Genomic DNA, 17646 nt, shown 5'->3' on the forward strand with positions numbered 1-17646 from the left:
TCTAGTCTGAAGACCTGAGGCACAGCCTTTACAAAGTTTAAATACTTCAACCTCAAGCTCTGGAATAAAAACTTTGTATCGGGGTAACTACATTCTCTGACGTCAGTGTACAGCAGGGTTTTGTCCAGACTTTTTTGACTGGGGTGACCCAACTGGGGCACCGACCTATTCATGGTTGGCTGAAAGTATGTGTGCGTAAAAACACAAGAAGGAATTGCCTTAATTTACTCAAAGAAGAGATGAGAAATTAGAAACCCATTGATGAGGTAAAAGTAACCCAACATTCAAAATAAAATGAACAAACATTGGGGTAGAAATAAACCAGAAATACTGTTAAAATTAATCAGGAGCTTGGGTGAATATATGACCCATGTGGCTAGGTAACAGATCTTGTGTGGTAAAAATAAACCGAGCAGGTAGTTGGCCCTTATTTGACCTGTTTTTTTTTTTTTTTAACCCAGCAATTTTGGTATGTAATTTACTACTAGCCTTAAAGAAAGATGTCATATTCCTGTGTATATCTTTTTGCAGTAAAAAGGTAGAAACATATAAATCTTTTAAGCTTAATTCTTAAATATGTACTGTATGTGCAAAGTTACAATTTAAAGTAATGACAAAATGAAAAGCACTATATTGAAATGCAAAATTAACTACTACCAGCCTTCAATAGCCCAAATAGTTTCATTTAAAATAGTTTTTTGGCCTCTGACAAAGGAATAGCCAATCAGATTTCAGGATTATTAGGATGCACCAGGGGTGTCAAATCAGATAAAAAAGCCACTACATTTTGTTTGAACCTCACAACAAAAGAATGAAATAGGAGTTAAAGATGTATACAACTCTACATATGGGAGCAACTGTGACAAATTAAAGTTTCAAACAACGTTACTAGTGTTTCATTGGTACACACTGCTATAAATATAAATATAGAGTTATCTGAGTATCTTGATGAGAAACACAGCTTGCAATCACTGAGGTTCCGTGGTCAATTAAAAAAATAGCCTTTGACACTGGAAACTCGAGGCTTAATTTGGAACTCCATGTTATCAAGGGAGATAGAGGTTAAATCATTACTCTGCAGCAGAGGGAAAAGACTCTGTGGCAATGCAGTCGCTACTTGAAGGACACCCCTAGCAGTTTTGCATCAGACCGAGAACTGAATGCACACACTTCTGCTCATGAATCTATTAAAGAGAACTTCTGTGGAAAAGCGCTCATGTCCTAATTCTCTAATCTAACACCTACAGGCCACAGTACAGAAAAGCAACTGCATTTATCACTGACTGATGAGAGTCTGCTCAGCATAAGCACTCGCATGTGCTTCTATCTTTAGAGGTAAAGCTGCAGGTATCATCTATTACCTAAGTTGTGGAAAGTGGCGGGATCTTACACGTAAATAATGCTTTGGTTTCAAAGGAATTCACTGTGAGGTCTGAAGGAGTTCTACTTATTAGCTTTTTTTTGGTAAAAGCTGCATCCAGGAGTTAAACTATATCATGTAGCTGTGATAACTGCTTCTACTGCTCTATAAATAAGAGGCCATAGGCTTCCATTAAGCAACTGTTTTCTAGTTTCATTATTTCACGATGATGTTTTCAACCTAAGGCAGTTACAACTTGAAAATAAAGAGCACTCTAATAATCGTGTTTCCTTAATGCATAAGGTGAATGAGTTAGATTTTGCCATGAAAAATCAAGAGATAGTGATACCAGTCTGTTGTGGCAACCTAAAAAAAAAAGCACCAAGCAAGAAATATGATTTGTTTTGTAACATTGCATCCATTTGGAGGACAATGAAAACTAGCATGACAGTCCAAGGGAACTCCTGCTGAAAATGTAATAAGAATAATTCATATTTCTTATGTGGTCAACTGACAGCACCGTCGAAGAAAACTCACAACCAAGTTTATTCATCCTCTTTTTTTTCCCCCTTTTTTTAAACTAACGGTGGGATAGCCTGCACTTGTGCTTTATCTGCTCTGTATGAATAAAAGTTGTCCCAAGCAGTGATTGAGATCACATTGGATCGCCAAACCCTAATTTTACCCCCCCCCCGGCAACAAGGAAAACAGAATAATAGGAGAAATTAGCAACACATGATGACATATCATAGTTAAAAGTATCCTCTGGCAGATGTTTTTTTTTTCTTTTTTTAGTATCATACACTGCAGAATGCCTTTACCTGCGGATCCGGAGGAGAGACGCGTCGCGATAGCGCGGCGAGGACTGCGCGGACTTCCTGGACAGACCCGCACACCCTCGTCCTGACACTGGAGACAGATGACCTGGCTCTTCTGATCTTCTCTGACTCCGCCGCACCCCATGTGCTCGCCCCCCGCCTGGATCTTCATACCTGTGTTCATCCGATGGACCAGCCGCATGTCTGCCGCTGCTTCATGCTCGTGCATTCTCTTCACAAACGGAGGTCACAGTTATCATAACGCATGGCTTGGAGGTGTGTGACAGAAACTATCTTTCCTCTACCTACGGCAATCTTAACTCCACCCACTTTTGTTGTATTCAAGCGCTTATTTTCCAGACTTGTCCCCCAATATCAGCTCACCTCCGCTCCATCATGCCAGCCTATCTCTGCGGCTTGGGGGTTGGTTGATGTTGCGGCTCTTTAAGCACGGCTGAAGGCGTGGCTGCTTCACGTGGTTGGTTAGGTTGCAGTGTCACGTTGCCGTGGGAGTTTTAATCATTAAAAATGAAGCGTACATAAAGGAAGGTCTCTACTAAGTACTGAAGAGACTCCTTACTTTAAAAAGTAAGTCATTCTGCAGAATTTTTTGAATAGCAACTAATAAATTGACCCTCACCAAATCCAACCTCAGAGATCACAAGACAATTTTACATTCTGGTTTAAGTGGTGTTGGCAGACCTAGACTTTTTGACAGGGGTGGGGTGGCCCAACTGGGGCACTGATGGTGAGTTCAATTTCCTGATGACGTACCAGACCGGTAACTAGGAATTTCAGACTTCCAAGTTCAAATTGAATGATCCATAACTTATGAAGGGGGACCTGAAGTATTAAGTGAATGCACACACATGCACATGCTCACTCACTGCGGTATTGCACATCATATTCTTTATAGTGTTTGGCTGTAATTTAAGTTTGGGTTAGAACCCTAACCCTGATTTCTTAGTCGATGTGAATACAACATGTTGGCATTTGAGTTTACTTTGTAGGTATTTGTAAAGTTTTCCTTTACCTTTTTCCTTCTGCTTTGTACTTCTGCATGACATTTACTCGGTTTCTTACTGGTTACTTTTATCTATGGATACATCCGTTACAGACATTTGATCAGTTTGATAAATCTTGTTAAAAATATTCCTCTATTTATATTTTTATATATGAAAGAAGTAGTGCCATCAAAACATATTTTAATACCCAAACTTAAATGTAGTCATTTGGGAAGAATGACCTATTTCAACAGTTTAAATTAAACACATTTTAAATTAAATCTAATTTTCAGAGGTGGGACATATAATAAACTTAATATAAAGCCTGTATAAATATCAACTTGATGGGTTGTGAAGCAACAAGCTGTGAGGAGCTTTTTCTATATTTTAATGGAGCTAGATTTAGTCCTTAAAGATTCAAGCTGAAAAGATGAAATTTCAACTCATTTGTGTTAGTCTCGTGAAATATTACACATTAAATAACATCTGTATGATACTATATTGTAAGTAGTAATTAAAGAAAATGTGTACTGGAGACAGACAGGGTAAATGCATAAATGACATACACACATACTTGATGCCATCCCTGCATACGGTGTTGCACCAATTGGGCCAACCCAGTCACAAAAAGTCTGAACACACCCCTGCTTACAAAAGACATCAACGTAAAAAAATAAATAAAGGGTCACACATTTTTACATTATTGAGCAGTTAAAAGGTCAAATGTAAATTCAGTTGGACATTAAAATACTCTTAAAATGTGACATTTGACTCTGCATTTAAAGAATTATTGGTACAGTCAATATGAAGTGCCTTGTTGTGTTTGATACTTGAAATACCTCCTCAACCTTCTGCCTCACTCTACCTCCATATCCCCAAGATGTTGTCCTTTAAGAATTATCTGAGCCCAGTTGTTTCAAATGAATCCAGATAAGAATGATCTGGATTAGGTAGTCCACTTTTTTTTCATATCCAGGAGTCCAGTTCACTCTTTTTCACTTTTACCTACCTAGGATCACTAGTCCAACTCACTTTCATGCTTGTTTAAAAAACACAACAAAACAAAACATAATTAGCTCAATCTGATCCAAGCAGTGACTTTTATAGATGAACCAAAGTATTCTATTGTTTGGCCTAAAAGGTTCAGCAGTGCTCTAAAGAGGACCTCACACTGCATACTTCATCCACGGGGAGGCGCCACAATCCACACAAGTTGAGAGAACCTCTCAGCTGCAACACATTTGATATGCAACGTCATAGTTGACATTTTCTTGTAATCCAGCCTGAATCCAGCACTCAGCTGGTATCACCATAATCCTGAGTTTTTGGATTAAAGAAATCCTAGTCAAAAGTTTAGACAACAAAAACTGAAGGTTTTACCAGTGAACAAAACAGGATTGGATTGGTTTTATTTGGTTATGTTTTCCTTTTCTTCTTTAAACAACCTGATTTCAAGATTTGATCCTATCCATATCTTTAATCCTGTTGGATTACTTTACTACCAGGACCTGATGATACCAGGGAAGTATGATGACTTTTTTTAACGTTCATCTGATCTTCAGAAAATACTTTCTGGGTGCATAGTGCCTCATAATGGTTCATAATGCAGAACAAATGGCATTGCAAGGTTCTGAATCATGCAAATAACTTCTCAAGCCGAGTATTCATGCTGTTAATTATTACAACCCTGATTCCTAAAAGTTGGGATGCTTTGTAAAATGAAAATAAAAATAGAAGGTGATGATTATTTTTTTAAAATTGCACAAAGACAACATATCAAATGTTGAATCTGAGAAATTCTATCAATGTTTGAAAAATGGACTCCTATTTTAAATTTGAGGCTGAAAGCATGTTTAAAAAAAGTTTTGAAAGTTGCAACAAGGGGACAAAGAGTTGAGAAAGTCTTTCAATAACAGCTAATGGAACATCTCACAGTTAATAAGGTTAACAGGAAAAAGGTGAGTATCATAATTGGGTATAAAAAAGAGAAGCAGCAGAGTGGCTGAGTCTTTGTGCAGTCAAGATGGGGATGTGTTCAATGTGTTTAAATTGATGAGATTAAATTACAGCTGTTTCAAATGACTGTGGTACAGTCATCTCCCCAGTATAACTTTAACCCCTCATACAAGAACACGTATAGCTTCACCTGAACAACGAACGAGCACCGCTCTAATCAGTCTCACCTTTCACTACAGTCAAACGAACCATGTGGAGAGACCACATTCCTGTGGTTCAGGATGTTCTTAACATGTCATTCTCAACCTTTCACTATCTGCTCTCATCATGTTGTGTAAGGAGGTGTCTGTTTGTAGCTGAGGGATTATAGAGCATCATGTATGTAGTAAGTAGTAATGATCAGTCTTAAATAAAGGCTACTGTTTGTTTTGTGCTGATGTGATTAATATATTGTAACTAAAATTCAACAATGACATATGATCTGATTTAATAGTGCTCTGGCCAGAGTTTTCAGATAGTGAAATATAAAGCACATATTGTAGGTATGCAAGTTACAAAACAAGATCATTTTCTGATGTTGATGATCACAGAAGGATTCAAAAAGGTTTTTTCAAAGAGTTATATACAAAGTAAATTATTCTACAAAACAAAAATGTATTTGTAAAAAAAAAATCCACATATCCTCAAAGAAAGTTCACAAATCTATTTTTGATGCATTCACTTTTTTAAACCAACATAATAGAATCAAAAATGCACACTTTAAAAAGATTTGTCTTATCAAAAAAAACATTTGAACATATTATATTTATAAAGAGAGTGATTGGCCCCTCACTGCATTTAGAGTTTTGAAACGAATCGGATACATGTTGATACAAAAAATATTTTTGTTTGAAAGGGATTTGTCTTTAGCCAATAATCTGTTTCTTTATCTCGTTACTTCTATTTGGGCAATTTAGCGCTCATCAAAAAAATTATGTGTGGAGTCAATATATAAATTAAAAAACACATTTGTTAATTGTTCTGCATTGATTTATATCAATTCATCTGAATCCATAGTATTTTATTTATTTAACTTCAAGTGTTTCACCAACCTAAACTGTGTAAAGATCTGACCATGGTTATCTTCAGGATCGGAGGCCTGAACCTCACGAACCTGTTGTTTGCATCCCAGCCCCGGAATCTCCTACAGAGCAGCACACAGTTTCTGTGGAGCAACGAGCAACATTGATAAGTTCACTTGTTCTATGTAAGAATCATTAACAACAATTTATTTTCTGCTAATATATTATGAATTGAAACTCTACATTTCAAAGTTGAATCTTTCTTGCTATATCACTGTTTGTTAGAATGTATTTGTTTCTCTGCTCATCATAGATCTCAGGTTGGCCAGCACATGCTGGACACTGCCATAGTGCGCAGTGGAAGTGAAGCCAGTTGAAGAGAAAATTGCAGAAAACTGAAGGTTTTACCAGTGAACAAAACAGGATTGGATTGGTTTTATTTGGTTATGTTTTCCTTTTCTTCTTTAAACAACCTGATTTCAAGATTTGATCCTATCCATATCTTTAATCCTGTTGGATTACTTTACTACCAGGACCTGATGATACCAGGGAAGTATGATGACTTTTTTTAACGTTCATCTGATCTTCAGAAAATACTTTCTGGGTGCATAGTGCCTCATAATGGTTCATAATGCAGAACAAATGGCATTGCAAGGTTCTGAATCATGCAAATAACTTCTCAAGCCGAGTATTCATGTTGTTAATTATTATAACCCTGATTCCTAAAAGTTGGGATGCTTTGTAAAATGAAAATAAAAATAGAAGGTGATGATTATTTTTTTAAAATTGCACAAAGACAACATATCAAATGTTGAATCTGAGAAATTCTATCAATGTTTGAAAAATGGACTCCTATTTTAAATTTGAGGCTGAAAGCATGTTTAAAAAAAGTTTTGAAAGTTGCAACAAGGGGACAAAGAGTTGAGAAAGTCTTTCAATAACAGCTAATAGAACATCTCACAGTTAATAAGGTTAACAGGAAAAAGGTGAGTATCATGATTGGGTATAAAAAAGAGAAGCAGCAGAGTGGCTGAGTCTTTGTGCAGTCAAGATGGGGATGTGTTCAATGTGTTTAAATTGATGAGATTAAATTACAGCTGTTTCAAATGACTGTGGTACAGTCATCTCCCCAGTATAACTTTAACCCCTCATACAAGAACACGTATAGCTTCACCTGAACAACGAACGAGCACCGCTCTAATCAGTCTCACCTTTCACTACAGTCAAACGAACCATGTGGAGAGACCACATTCCTGTGGTTCAGGATGTTCTTAACATGTCATTCTCAACCTTTCACTATCTGCTCTCATCATGTTGTGTAAGGAGGTGTCTGTTTGTAGCTGAGGGATTATAGAGCATCATGTATGTAGTAAGTAGTAATGATCAGTCTTAAATAAAGGCTACTGTTTGTTTTGTGCTGATGTGATTAATATATTGTAACTAAAATTCAACAATGACATATGATCTGATTTAATAGTGCTCTGGCCAGAGTTTTCAGATAGTGAAATATAAAGCACATATTGTAGGTATGCAAGTTACAAAACAAGATCATTTTCTGATGTTGATGATCACAGAAGGATTCAAAAAGGTTTTTTCAAAGAGTTATATACAAAGTAAATTATTCTACAAAACAAAAATGTATTTGTAAAAAAAAAATCCACATATCCTCAAAGAAAGTTCACAAATCTATTTTTGATGCATTCACTTTTTTAAACCAACATAATAGAATCAAAAATGCACACTTTAAAAAGATTTGTCTTATCAAAAAAAACATTTGAACATATTATATTTATAAAGAGAGTGATTGGCCCCTCACTGCATTTAGAGTTTTGAAACGAATCGGATACATGTTGATACAAAAAATATTTTTGTTTGAAAGGGATTTGTCTTTAGCCAATAATCTGTTTCTTTATCTCGTTACTTCTATTTGGGCAATTTAGCGCTCATCAAAAAAATTATGTGTGGAGTCAATATATAAATTAAAAAACACATTTGTTAATTGTTCTGCATTGATTTATATCAATTCATCTGAATCCATAGTATTTTATTTATTTAACTTCAAGTGTTTCACCAACCTAAACTGTGTAAAGATCTGACCATGGTTATCTTCAGGATCGGAGGCCTGAACCTCACGAACCTGTTGTTTGCATCCCAGCCCCGGAATCTCCTACAGAGCAGCACACAGTTTCTGTGGAGCAACGAGCAACATTGATAAGTTCACTTGTTCTATGTAAGAATCATTAACAACAATTTATTTTCTGCTAATATATTATGAATTGAAACTCTACATTTCAAAGTTGAATCTTTCTTGCTATATCACTGTTTGTTAGAATGTATTTGTTTCTCTGCTCATCATAGATCTCAGGTTGGCCAGCACATGCTGGACACTGCCATAGTGCGCAGTGGAAGTGAAGCCAGTTGAAGAGAAAATTGCAGAGTTTCTGCTTTTAGTGGACACTCAAGGAAACCACCACCTGGCCTGACCTCCTCCACCAACTCTAGACTAATGATGGCTGCCACTGTTTCTGCGGTACATATTGATAGTTGATCTGATGATCTGAAAAACTGCAGGATTTTGCACTTTCGCATTGGCTTCATTTTTCAAGACCGGAGGTCGCTGCTTGGTATGTACACACCTATTTCCACATATCCCTGTTCATTCTATGATCCATCTGTATACATTTTGATTTTGTTATATTTCCTCATCAAGAGCATTTAGTAGAATGAGAAAAACACTTTCCGAATAGCCACAGTTCAGTATGGAGTGCATACTTTTCAGTAGGGAGTTTCAGTAGGATGAACCCTAGTGGTCATTCAGTGGGCATGTTTTGGTTCCACCTCAGTATACTGAACATTTCAGCATGCATACTAACTTCCGGGTTTTATGCAGTATGGATTGGATGCATCTTTCAGGAAATGAATTATATTTTACCACCCACAATGCTGTGCGAAATTAAACGTAAATCATCTCTTCACGTGCGCCTCCAAATAAAAAAACAAATGAGCATGGATTAAAAGAATACATTTTTGTAAAAGTCCCTACTGAAAACACTACTTTTAATTAACAACAAAAATGTCACAAATGTATGCTTTATTATAAAACCTTTCCCCCTCTATTTAAATAATGATTTCCATATTTATGTATGTGTCTTTATTGGTTTATTTTACTTAAAATATTGTATATTACTGTCTATCATTTGTACTTTCCTGTATGTACTGTGCGTTATTTTATTATTTAATCTGTTTTTTTACTTGATTTACATTGTGATATTGTTTTTTGTTTACCTCACTGTATATGTGCATTACTCTTCTTGATTAAAGCTAAACAAACAAAAAAAAAACGGGGACAGATGTGGCCGGTTCATGGAACGCAAATGACGCCACTTCCCCACTATATGAATCAGACGATGTAGGAACAAATATCTGCCTACTGTACGCGCTTACTGAACACTAGATACTAAAAGTATACAGCACGGATAGTAGGTACTGTTTACTGACTACTGAAAGATTGTCTTGGCACTTTGCAATTCAGATGCACCCACTGCGTATTTATGAAGGTAGATATGTTGCAAAATGTGAGAGCTTGTAGAATGTGATGTGAACTTGTAGAATGTGATGTGAGAGCTTGTAGAATGTGATGTGAGAGCTTGTAGAATGTGACGTGAGAGCTTGTAGAATGTGACGTGAGAGCTTGTAGAATGTGATGTGAGCATGTAGAATGTGATGTGAGAGCTTGTAGAATGTAATGTGAGAGCTTGTAGAATGTGATGCGAGAGCTTGTAGAATGTGATGTGAGCTTGTAGAATGTGACGTGAGAGCTTGTAGAATGTGATGTGAGCTTGTAGAATGTGATATGAGAGCTTGTAGAATGTGCCTCGATGTCCCAAATCGAGGCTTTGACTCTGAGCTATTGAAGGTAATCGACGCGAAAACAGGCAAATGTCACATATGAAACTATCTTCACCCCGGTACCTGCAATTCCTCCCTTCTGATTGGTCAATCCCCCCTCCCCACACACACACACGGGAGAGTAGGGGGGAGGGGGGCATTTCTACAAGTACAAATTTGTTTTGTTACTGACGTCTCGCAAAATGTGTTGCAAAACTCAAGCAGCGCAGATTCACGCAAGAAAAGTAGTTTGTGCAGTTGTAATTTCAACTGCACAAACGATTAAAAAGATTCAGGAAGTTGTAACCACAGAGTTGTGGTTGTAAAAGATAACAGGCACCAGTAATAAATACAAAATCTGAGTAAATTATGATTTTTACATACAAGTTCACTTTTTTTTCCTTCAAGTTCTCACATCACATTCTACAAGTTCTCACATCACATTCCACAAGTTCTCACATCACATTCCACAAGTTGTCACATCACATTCCACAAGCTCTCACATCACATTCCACAAGCTCTCACATCACATTCTACAAGCTCTCACATCACATTCTACAATCTCACATCACATTCTACAAGCTCTCACATCACATTCTACAATCTCACATCACATTCCACAAGCTCTCACATCACATTCTACAATCTCACATCACATTCCACAAGCTCTCACATCACATTCTACAATCTCACGTCACATTCTACAAGCTCTCACATCACATTCTACAAGCTCACATCACATTCTACAAGCTCACATCACATTCTACAAGCTCTCACATCACATTCTACAATCTCACATCACATTCTACAATCTCACATCACATTCTACAAGCTCTCACATCACATTCTACAATCTCACATCACATTCTACAAGCTCTCACATCACATTCTACAAGCTCTCACATCACATTCTACAATCTCACATCACATTCTACAATCTCACATCACATTCAACAAGCTCTCACATCACATTCTACAAGCTCTCACATCACATTCTACAATCTCACATCTCATTCTACAAGCTCTCACATCACATTCTACAATCTCACATCACATTCTACAAGCTCTCACATTTTGCAACATATCTACACTAAAAAAAAAAGATTTTTGGCCCTAATACTTTAAAAACATTATATTTTCAGGTAAAATGTAACTAAATTAAACCAAATCAAAAGTTTATATATAATATTAACTAAACAGAACTTAAATATGCACTAAATAAACTCAATTAAAACAATTCAAGTTTATGTGACCAATGAATTATACTTTAGATTAAATCAAATATAATGATAAGTTAATTAATAATATTAACTAAACACAACATAAATATACTTTGAATAAATGTTATTAAAACAATTCAAGTAAACTTTATGTGACCGATTAATTATACTTTAGATTAAGTCAAATACAATGATAAGTTAATTAATAATATTAACTAAACACAATGTAAATATACTTTGAAAAAGTTAAATGAAAACAATTCTAGTAAACTTTATGTGAGAAGATTGGTTATACCCTAGTTTTCACTGAAAACGTTGAACGTGAGTTTGGTCTTTCGCAAACTTTTGGCTGAAGGTTGCAGGTGAGTGAAATCGTTTTCCATCTGTTATATTATGACGCAGGGATACTTCATTTCATTAAGTATATTGAATTAAAACCAGTGTAAGTTGAAGTTTGACTAAAATGACCGTTTTTGAGTAGCAGCACATGGCTAATTAATATTCATGTGGACCGTGGGGGTACGCCTAAAGATGGTCAACCGTAACACTCAAATTTAATTTGAACTACTGCACTGTAACGTGATGTCTAACAGACTGCCGGTTAGGTATTTGGAAAGAGTATGCCATTTGTTACTGACTCTGTATTAATGTTATTTGGCTATTGTAAGCTGTCTGTTGATGGGGGTAGCTAATGCGCTAAGGTAGAGCTAAAGTAAAGCTAAGTGCTAATAGTGTTCGATGCAGGCGTAGGCCTGCAGTGCAGCTGACGGCATGTGTGTGTATTGAATCTGGTGAGAACATGCCTTTAGTTTGTGTTTACAATTTATATACAGCCAAACTAAACACGGTAACTCGCACTCGGCTCCGGTTTACACGCTCGGGTCAGGTTTTAAAATGGCTCCAGCAGCTGTATTTGTTAACAGGGTTGCATTTTCTATTTGGGCTATGAATCAACTGCCTTCAAAGAAACCTTGTTGTAATTTAATAACATTTGTTCATAAAAGCATACTAGATCTCTGCATTTTGGCTGGATAGACTACTCTTCTCCCCATGGGAGATACGTGTTCACCATTAAGCGTTTTTGTTTTTTTTGCAGTGCTTGTGAATATGACATTAATGATGAAGCTTCTGTCAATGTAGACTGGATTGAAAATTGTAATGTTAATTATTTGTGTACACGTGTAAAACTTGTCATTTTGGAGCTGGCTACATCTCATTTTAGAGGCAATATAACCTTGTAATATTTTTCATTTTTTCAGGTATTACATCATATCCATAGTACTTAAACCAAGTACCTCTAATTGTGTACAGGCGCCTCTCTATTAAGGTGAGTACTCTAATGATTTTTGTCAAATATTTATTAAATATGCTTGAGTTATGATAAAACAACAGCTACAGCCTGACCTTGTGTTCTTTTCCCCTCAGGTTGAATATGTGAATGGGCGTGTGGGAATGTAAGGTGTGTGGAAATTCATGTGTAAGCAGGTATGAATTGCTGAAACATTGTAAACTTAAACATGGCCATCAAGGAAACCGTTTAAGACATCCCTGCCCGTACTCCAACTGTCCTAGCACGTTCAGATTATGGACCAGTCTTTTGAATCATACATATCGTTCTCACCAAACCCAGTCATCTTCAAAACCACCTGAGTTAACTACATTTTCATGTCAGTTGTGTACTATAGATGAGCTTTCAAATGAAAAGGATTACTTTGGTCATATAAATGAACATGTGCGGAAATACGAAACTGTAACATGCATGTTTAAAGGTTGTTTGCTTAAAACTAACATCTATAGTACATTTCATACTCATAAAAACCGAAAACATAATTCCCATACCATGATTTTAAAGCTAAGGTTGTTACTGTTAATGGAACACAAGAATCTGAAAGCTCAGTTGTTGGTGTTGCTTCATGTGCTGCAGACACAGAAATAGAATCTGAAACTGATGTAAATGCACATAGTAATTGTAATACAGAAGATCTACAAAAGCTCATTGAGCAGAAAATTGCCTCAGTTATATTGAAGTTGGAGCATAGTTTGTTTGTGCCAGCTACAGCAATTGATGAAGTACTGCATGAACTACACTTTCTGTTAAGCTCTTCATCCGTTCATGTCACTTTTAACAACTTGTCTAACATTTTGAAAAACCATAGTGTTCAGATAGAAGGGTCAGTTGTCAAAGAGCTTGCTGAAGTAGCTTGCAAGTCTAACCCATTGGCTAAAGCTTTTGCAAAAGGTGGCCCTTTGGCTACATCCTACAAAAGAAAACAGTATTACAAAGAACATTTCAATGTGGTGAACCCAGTTGAGTACATCCTTGATCCTAAAACAAATAGGACATTTCAGTATATTCCCATTTTGAGTTCTTTGCAGCATTTGTTGACTAACACAGACATTTTAGAAAGTGTTGTCCAAACCAACAAGGTTCAGAGAAATACCTCAGCCAAAGAGTAGTATAAGTCTATAAGAGACAGGATTTTCTTTTAAGAAACACAACCACTGTTACGATGTGTCCATATCAAGTTCTTATTAAAAATATTTGAACTTGTAAAAAATAAAAAAATAAAAAGAATATTAGTGGTATACAATACAAAGTTACATTTTGATTCCATTAAGAAAAAAAACAACTTGTTTTTTTAAATCATGAAAGCAAGGACAGCTACAAACTGTCCTCGGAAACATCTTGAATAAAATCTTACTACTTACTTAAAGTAATTCAGATCGAGAAACCTTGAATCTTTTCTTCTTGAATTATTTTTATACTCTATTTCATATCCATCTATTTTTTCCACAATCAGAACGTGAACAGTGAGGATGCTGAGAAGGAAATGTCACAGACCACCATGGGAGTTTTTGTGATTCACACAGAAGGTTCGGACAAAGAAGACGAACCAGAGGATGTCCAAGTGGTGATCAAGGGTGTGGAACTTCTGAGCAATCTGGGAAGCATTTCCTTTGGCTGCATCATGCTGTTCGGCCTCATTTACACCCTTAACTTGAGCTATCCTCCTGAGCTCAAATACACATTTGAGTTCTTCCAAAAAGTACTTATGAACTTGGATGGCAACAAACTGTCCCCAAAGGTGCAAGGACTGAAGATAAAGCTGCTTCAGTGAGCACAACAGACTCAGTTGGCTTTTTACCGGAGGAAACTTCTCTTGCAACCTTTTCATGTTTTGCAAAGTTTGGGGAGGACTGTACTACTGTTCAGTTTGTAATCTACCAGGTGTGCCATTGTGTTCAATGTCAGGAGCACATTTTGTTTTAAGCACAGCCTTAGTTGCACTTTATCTTTTTTATTTTGATCTTTGAACTCAATAGAAGGCTGTCAAGGATTTGTTGCTTCTTGAAAGATGTTTAATGTATTTCATTAACACTGTTAAAAGAATAATAGAAACATGATACTGTCATTCTTCTTGTAGTGTGCCCAGACATTATTGTAGTGCTGACGGGTATGCAGGAGGCATTCACACTATGAATGATATTTTGAGTTGCTGTGAAAAAAGATTCTCAAAAATTATAACAGCCTTCGAGTTCAATGTTTGACTTTGACTTTCAGGGTGATCTTGAATCCAGCCCTCAAAGGTTTTGGTTTTCATTGACCGTTTATATGTCGTTTTGTTCTTATGTTATTATTAAGTACATCGGTGAAGTTTTTAGACTTTACTAAGTTCATTAAGAGCCTATGTGTACCTTAAGTGCACTGAATTTGTTTGTATATTTAATTTGCCTTACAGAAAGGTGTTTGTGCTGAATTGTGTACATTTACATTGTAAATGTCTTGAAAACGAATGAAGTGGAAAGCCTTGTGCATTGTTTATGTATAGGAAGTTTCACAACTCTGAAAAGTTTGTTGAGTAGAAAGTTTAGATTTAAAGGCTGGAAAAACTTCTCAATAAATGGTACACATTTTATACATAACTAGTTTTTAATTAATGGTTAGATAATTCATAACTCATTGTATTCATGTAGGATGTATTATGAACCCCCGTTCCTCATCAAGTAATGACGGAATCACTGACATAACTTCATCTCCTTAACTCACAGTTACTTCATACATTTGTTTGTAGATATCACAGTAGCTGGACATGAGTTTATTTGTTAAATAATTATGGTCCACATACAAACTTATGACTAGTTAATGTGGTCCATACTGACTAACAAACTATAACTGATAATATATGAAAGACATGCTGGTTTAATAAGGCCATCATTACTTAATGTTGAGCAACAGGAGTAAAAACATCCTTCGATTCATACATAAAATAATCGTATCATGAATTAATAAAAAATTATTTGAGTATATAATTTCTACCCTTTTGAAGTATTACCAAACACATTTGAATTTGGAAACATAACAGTGCACATTTGAAAAGTTAATGCAAGTTTTTTTATTGCACGAGTCATGATAATTTAACGCATAATGTAAATGTAGAGTATACCTTTAAATCCTGTTGCTTAAATGGTGATACGTTCATTCATGCTTTAAATTATCATGACCCATGCATTACTTAAGCAATAATTGATCGAGTTTATACCCTTATTGTGACGTGTTGACCTTCATTCTGCTTTTACTGGTGGTTCTTGGCAACTGAATGCCTTATTTGGTCTTTTTGTAAAGCTGAAGCTACATTACATTTAAAAATGGATGTTTTGAAGTCTCCTGTTGCCATGTTTGATAGGAAATGGCAATAACGTTTCAATAACCATGGATTACATCATTAGATTTGTTTTACTTGAATAATTACGTAAGGTTTATGTATAGGATCAATTCAAGTTAAAATGTATAAATTAAATAAACACATATGTTTTATGTTGAAGATCAACTAAGGTTTATATCAATTAATTAAATTAATTAATAAGGTTTATGTTAAAGATCAACTAAGGTTTATATCAATTAATTAAATTAGTTGATAAGGTTTATGTTAAAGTTTTCATTAATTTAACTAAATTAAATCTGACTAAGTTACTTAATTCATTCAAGCTGCCACAATGTGATATTAAACTTTAGACTTTAATGCAATATTTTACCTTGAATTTATGTAATAGAATTACATGGAAAATTGACATGTGATTAAATCACTTAAAATCTATGTTTTTGAGTTAATTATTTTTATGAGTGTACTTTCATACGTATTCGCCTGATAATGTGGGCAGAGAGAAAAGCAATCGATCCCAGATAATCTCAGAATACTCAGAAAATTCATATCACAGATAAACATCACTAAATCTTAATTTTAACATATAACTGATAACTTTAGTATTTTAAATGATTTCATAATTTTTATCACTCGGTACTCAGATTGTAAAAGAATATTTGTATATTCAATTCAAACGGTCCAGCTCAATTGTATGTAGGCTACTAAATACATACCACTGTTATTGAATGAACATACACCAAATTATCAATTAATTATTAAAGCTGGTTGAGATGGTAAAACTAATTGCAATTACTTCACTGTCATTGGATGTAATTTATCTGTAACTTTATTGTGAGAAAATCCTGAAATAACATATATAACTGTAAAGAAACAACGCATATCCGAGTGTGCCACTGCCACTTTTTGAACTGTTAAAGTAAATGTGCAACTTTTGTCATACAGTGGAGGAAATAATTATTTGATCCCCTGCTGATTTTGTAAGTTTGCCCGATTTCAAAGAAGTGAGAGGTCTATGATTTTTATGGTACCTTTATTTTAACACACAGAGACAGAATATAAAAAAAAAGTCCAGAAAAAAAACATTACATAAAGTTATAAATTAATTTGCATTTGATCAAAGGAAATAAGTATTTGATCCCCATGCAGAACATGACTTAGTACTTGGTGGAGTGACCCTTGTTGGCAAGCACAGAAGTCAGACGATTGTTGTAGTTGGTCACCAGGTTTGCAGACATCTCAGGAGGGATTGTGGGCCACTCCTCTTTACAGATCCTCTCCAAATCCTGAAGGTTTCGAGGCTGTCGCTTTGCAACTTGAATTTTCACCTCCACAAATTTATAGGATTAAAGTCTGGAGACTCGCTAGGCCACTCCATGACCTTAATGTGCTTCTTCTTGAGCCACTCCTTTGTTGCCTTGGCCTTATGTTTCGGATTGTTGTCATGCCGGAAGACCCATCCACGACCCATCCTCAGTGCTCTGGCTGAGGAAAGGAGGTTCTTGTCCAAGATCTTACAGTACATGGCCCCATCCATCGGCCCCTCAATGCGTGAAGTCCTGTACCCTTAGCAGAGAAACAGCCCCAAAGCATAATGTTTACCCCTCCATACTTGAGAGATGGTGGGGGATGGTGTTCTTGGGTTGGTATTCAGCGTTTCTCTCCCTCCAAACACAAC

General features: G+C 35.8%; 1 protein-coding gene and 1 long non-coding RNA gene across 6 annotated transcripts in view; one reads left to right on the forward strand and one right to left on the reverse strand.

Annotated features, from left to right (window-relative positions):
* Positions 1 to 2567, reverse strand: part of LOC109997285 (anoctamin-4) — a 51843-nt gene extending 49276 nt beyond the window's left edge. Inside the window, exon 1 of one of the 4 annotated variants that reach the window (XM_065951516.1) lies at positions 2182 to 2567. In XM_065951516.1, the coding sequence (XP_065807588.1) occupies positions 2182 to 2407 (226 nt within the window). In that variant the 5' untranslated portion in view covers positions 2408 to 2567. The remainder of the gene's footprint in view (positions 1 to 2181) is intronic. The other 3 variants (XM_065951518.1, XM_065951517.1, XM_065951519.1) reach the window with 3 other exon arrangements.
* A 5745-nt stretch (positions 2568 to 8312) lies between these two features.
* LOC136177653 (uncharacterized) lies at positions 8313 to 16314 on the forward strand. 2 transcript variants are annotated; one of them, XR_010665160.1, is made up of 5 exons: positions 8313 to 8429; positions 8558 to 8823; positions 12567 to 12634; positions 12733 to 12766; positions 14109 to 16314. It is a non-coding gene; the product is annotated as an uncharacterized lncRNA (long non-coding RNA). The 2 variants fall into 2 exon arrangements; XR_010665159.1 differs by lacking the exons at positions 8313 to 8429; positions 8558 to 8823 and having other exon boundaries at positions 11603 to 12634.
* Positions 16315 to 17646: the final 1332 nt, after the last annotated feature.

The sequence above is a fragment of the Labrus bergylta genome, chromosome 23, assembly GCF_963930695.1.
Source record: "Labrus bergylta chromosome 23, fLabBer1.1, whole genome shotgun sequence".
Lineage (NCBI taxonomy): Eukaryota > Metazoa > Chordata > Actinopteri > Labriformes > Labridae > Labrus > Labrus bergylta.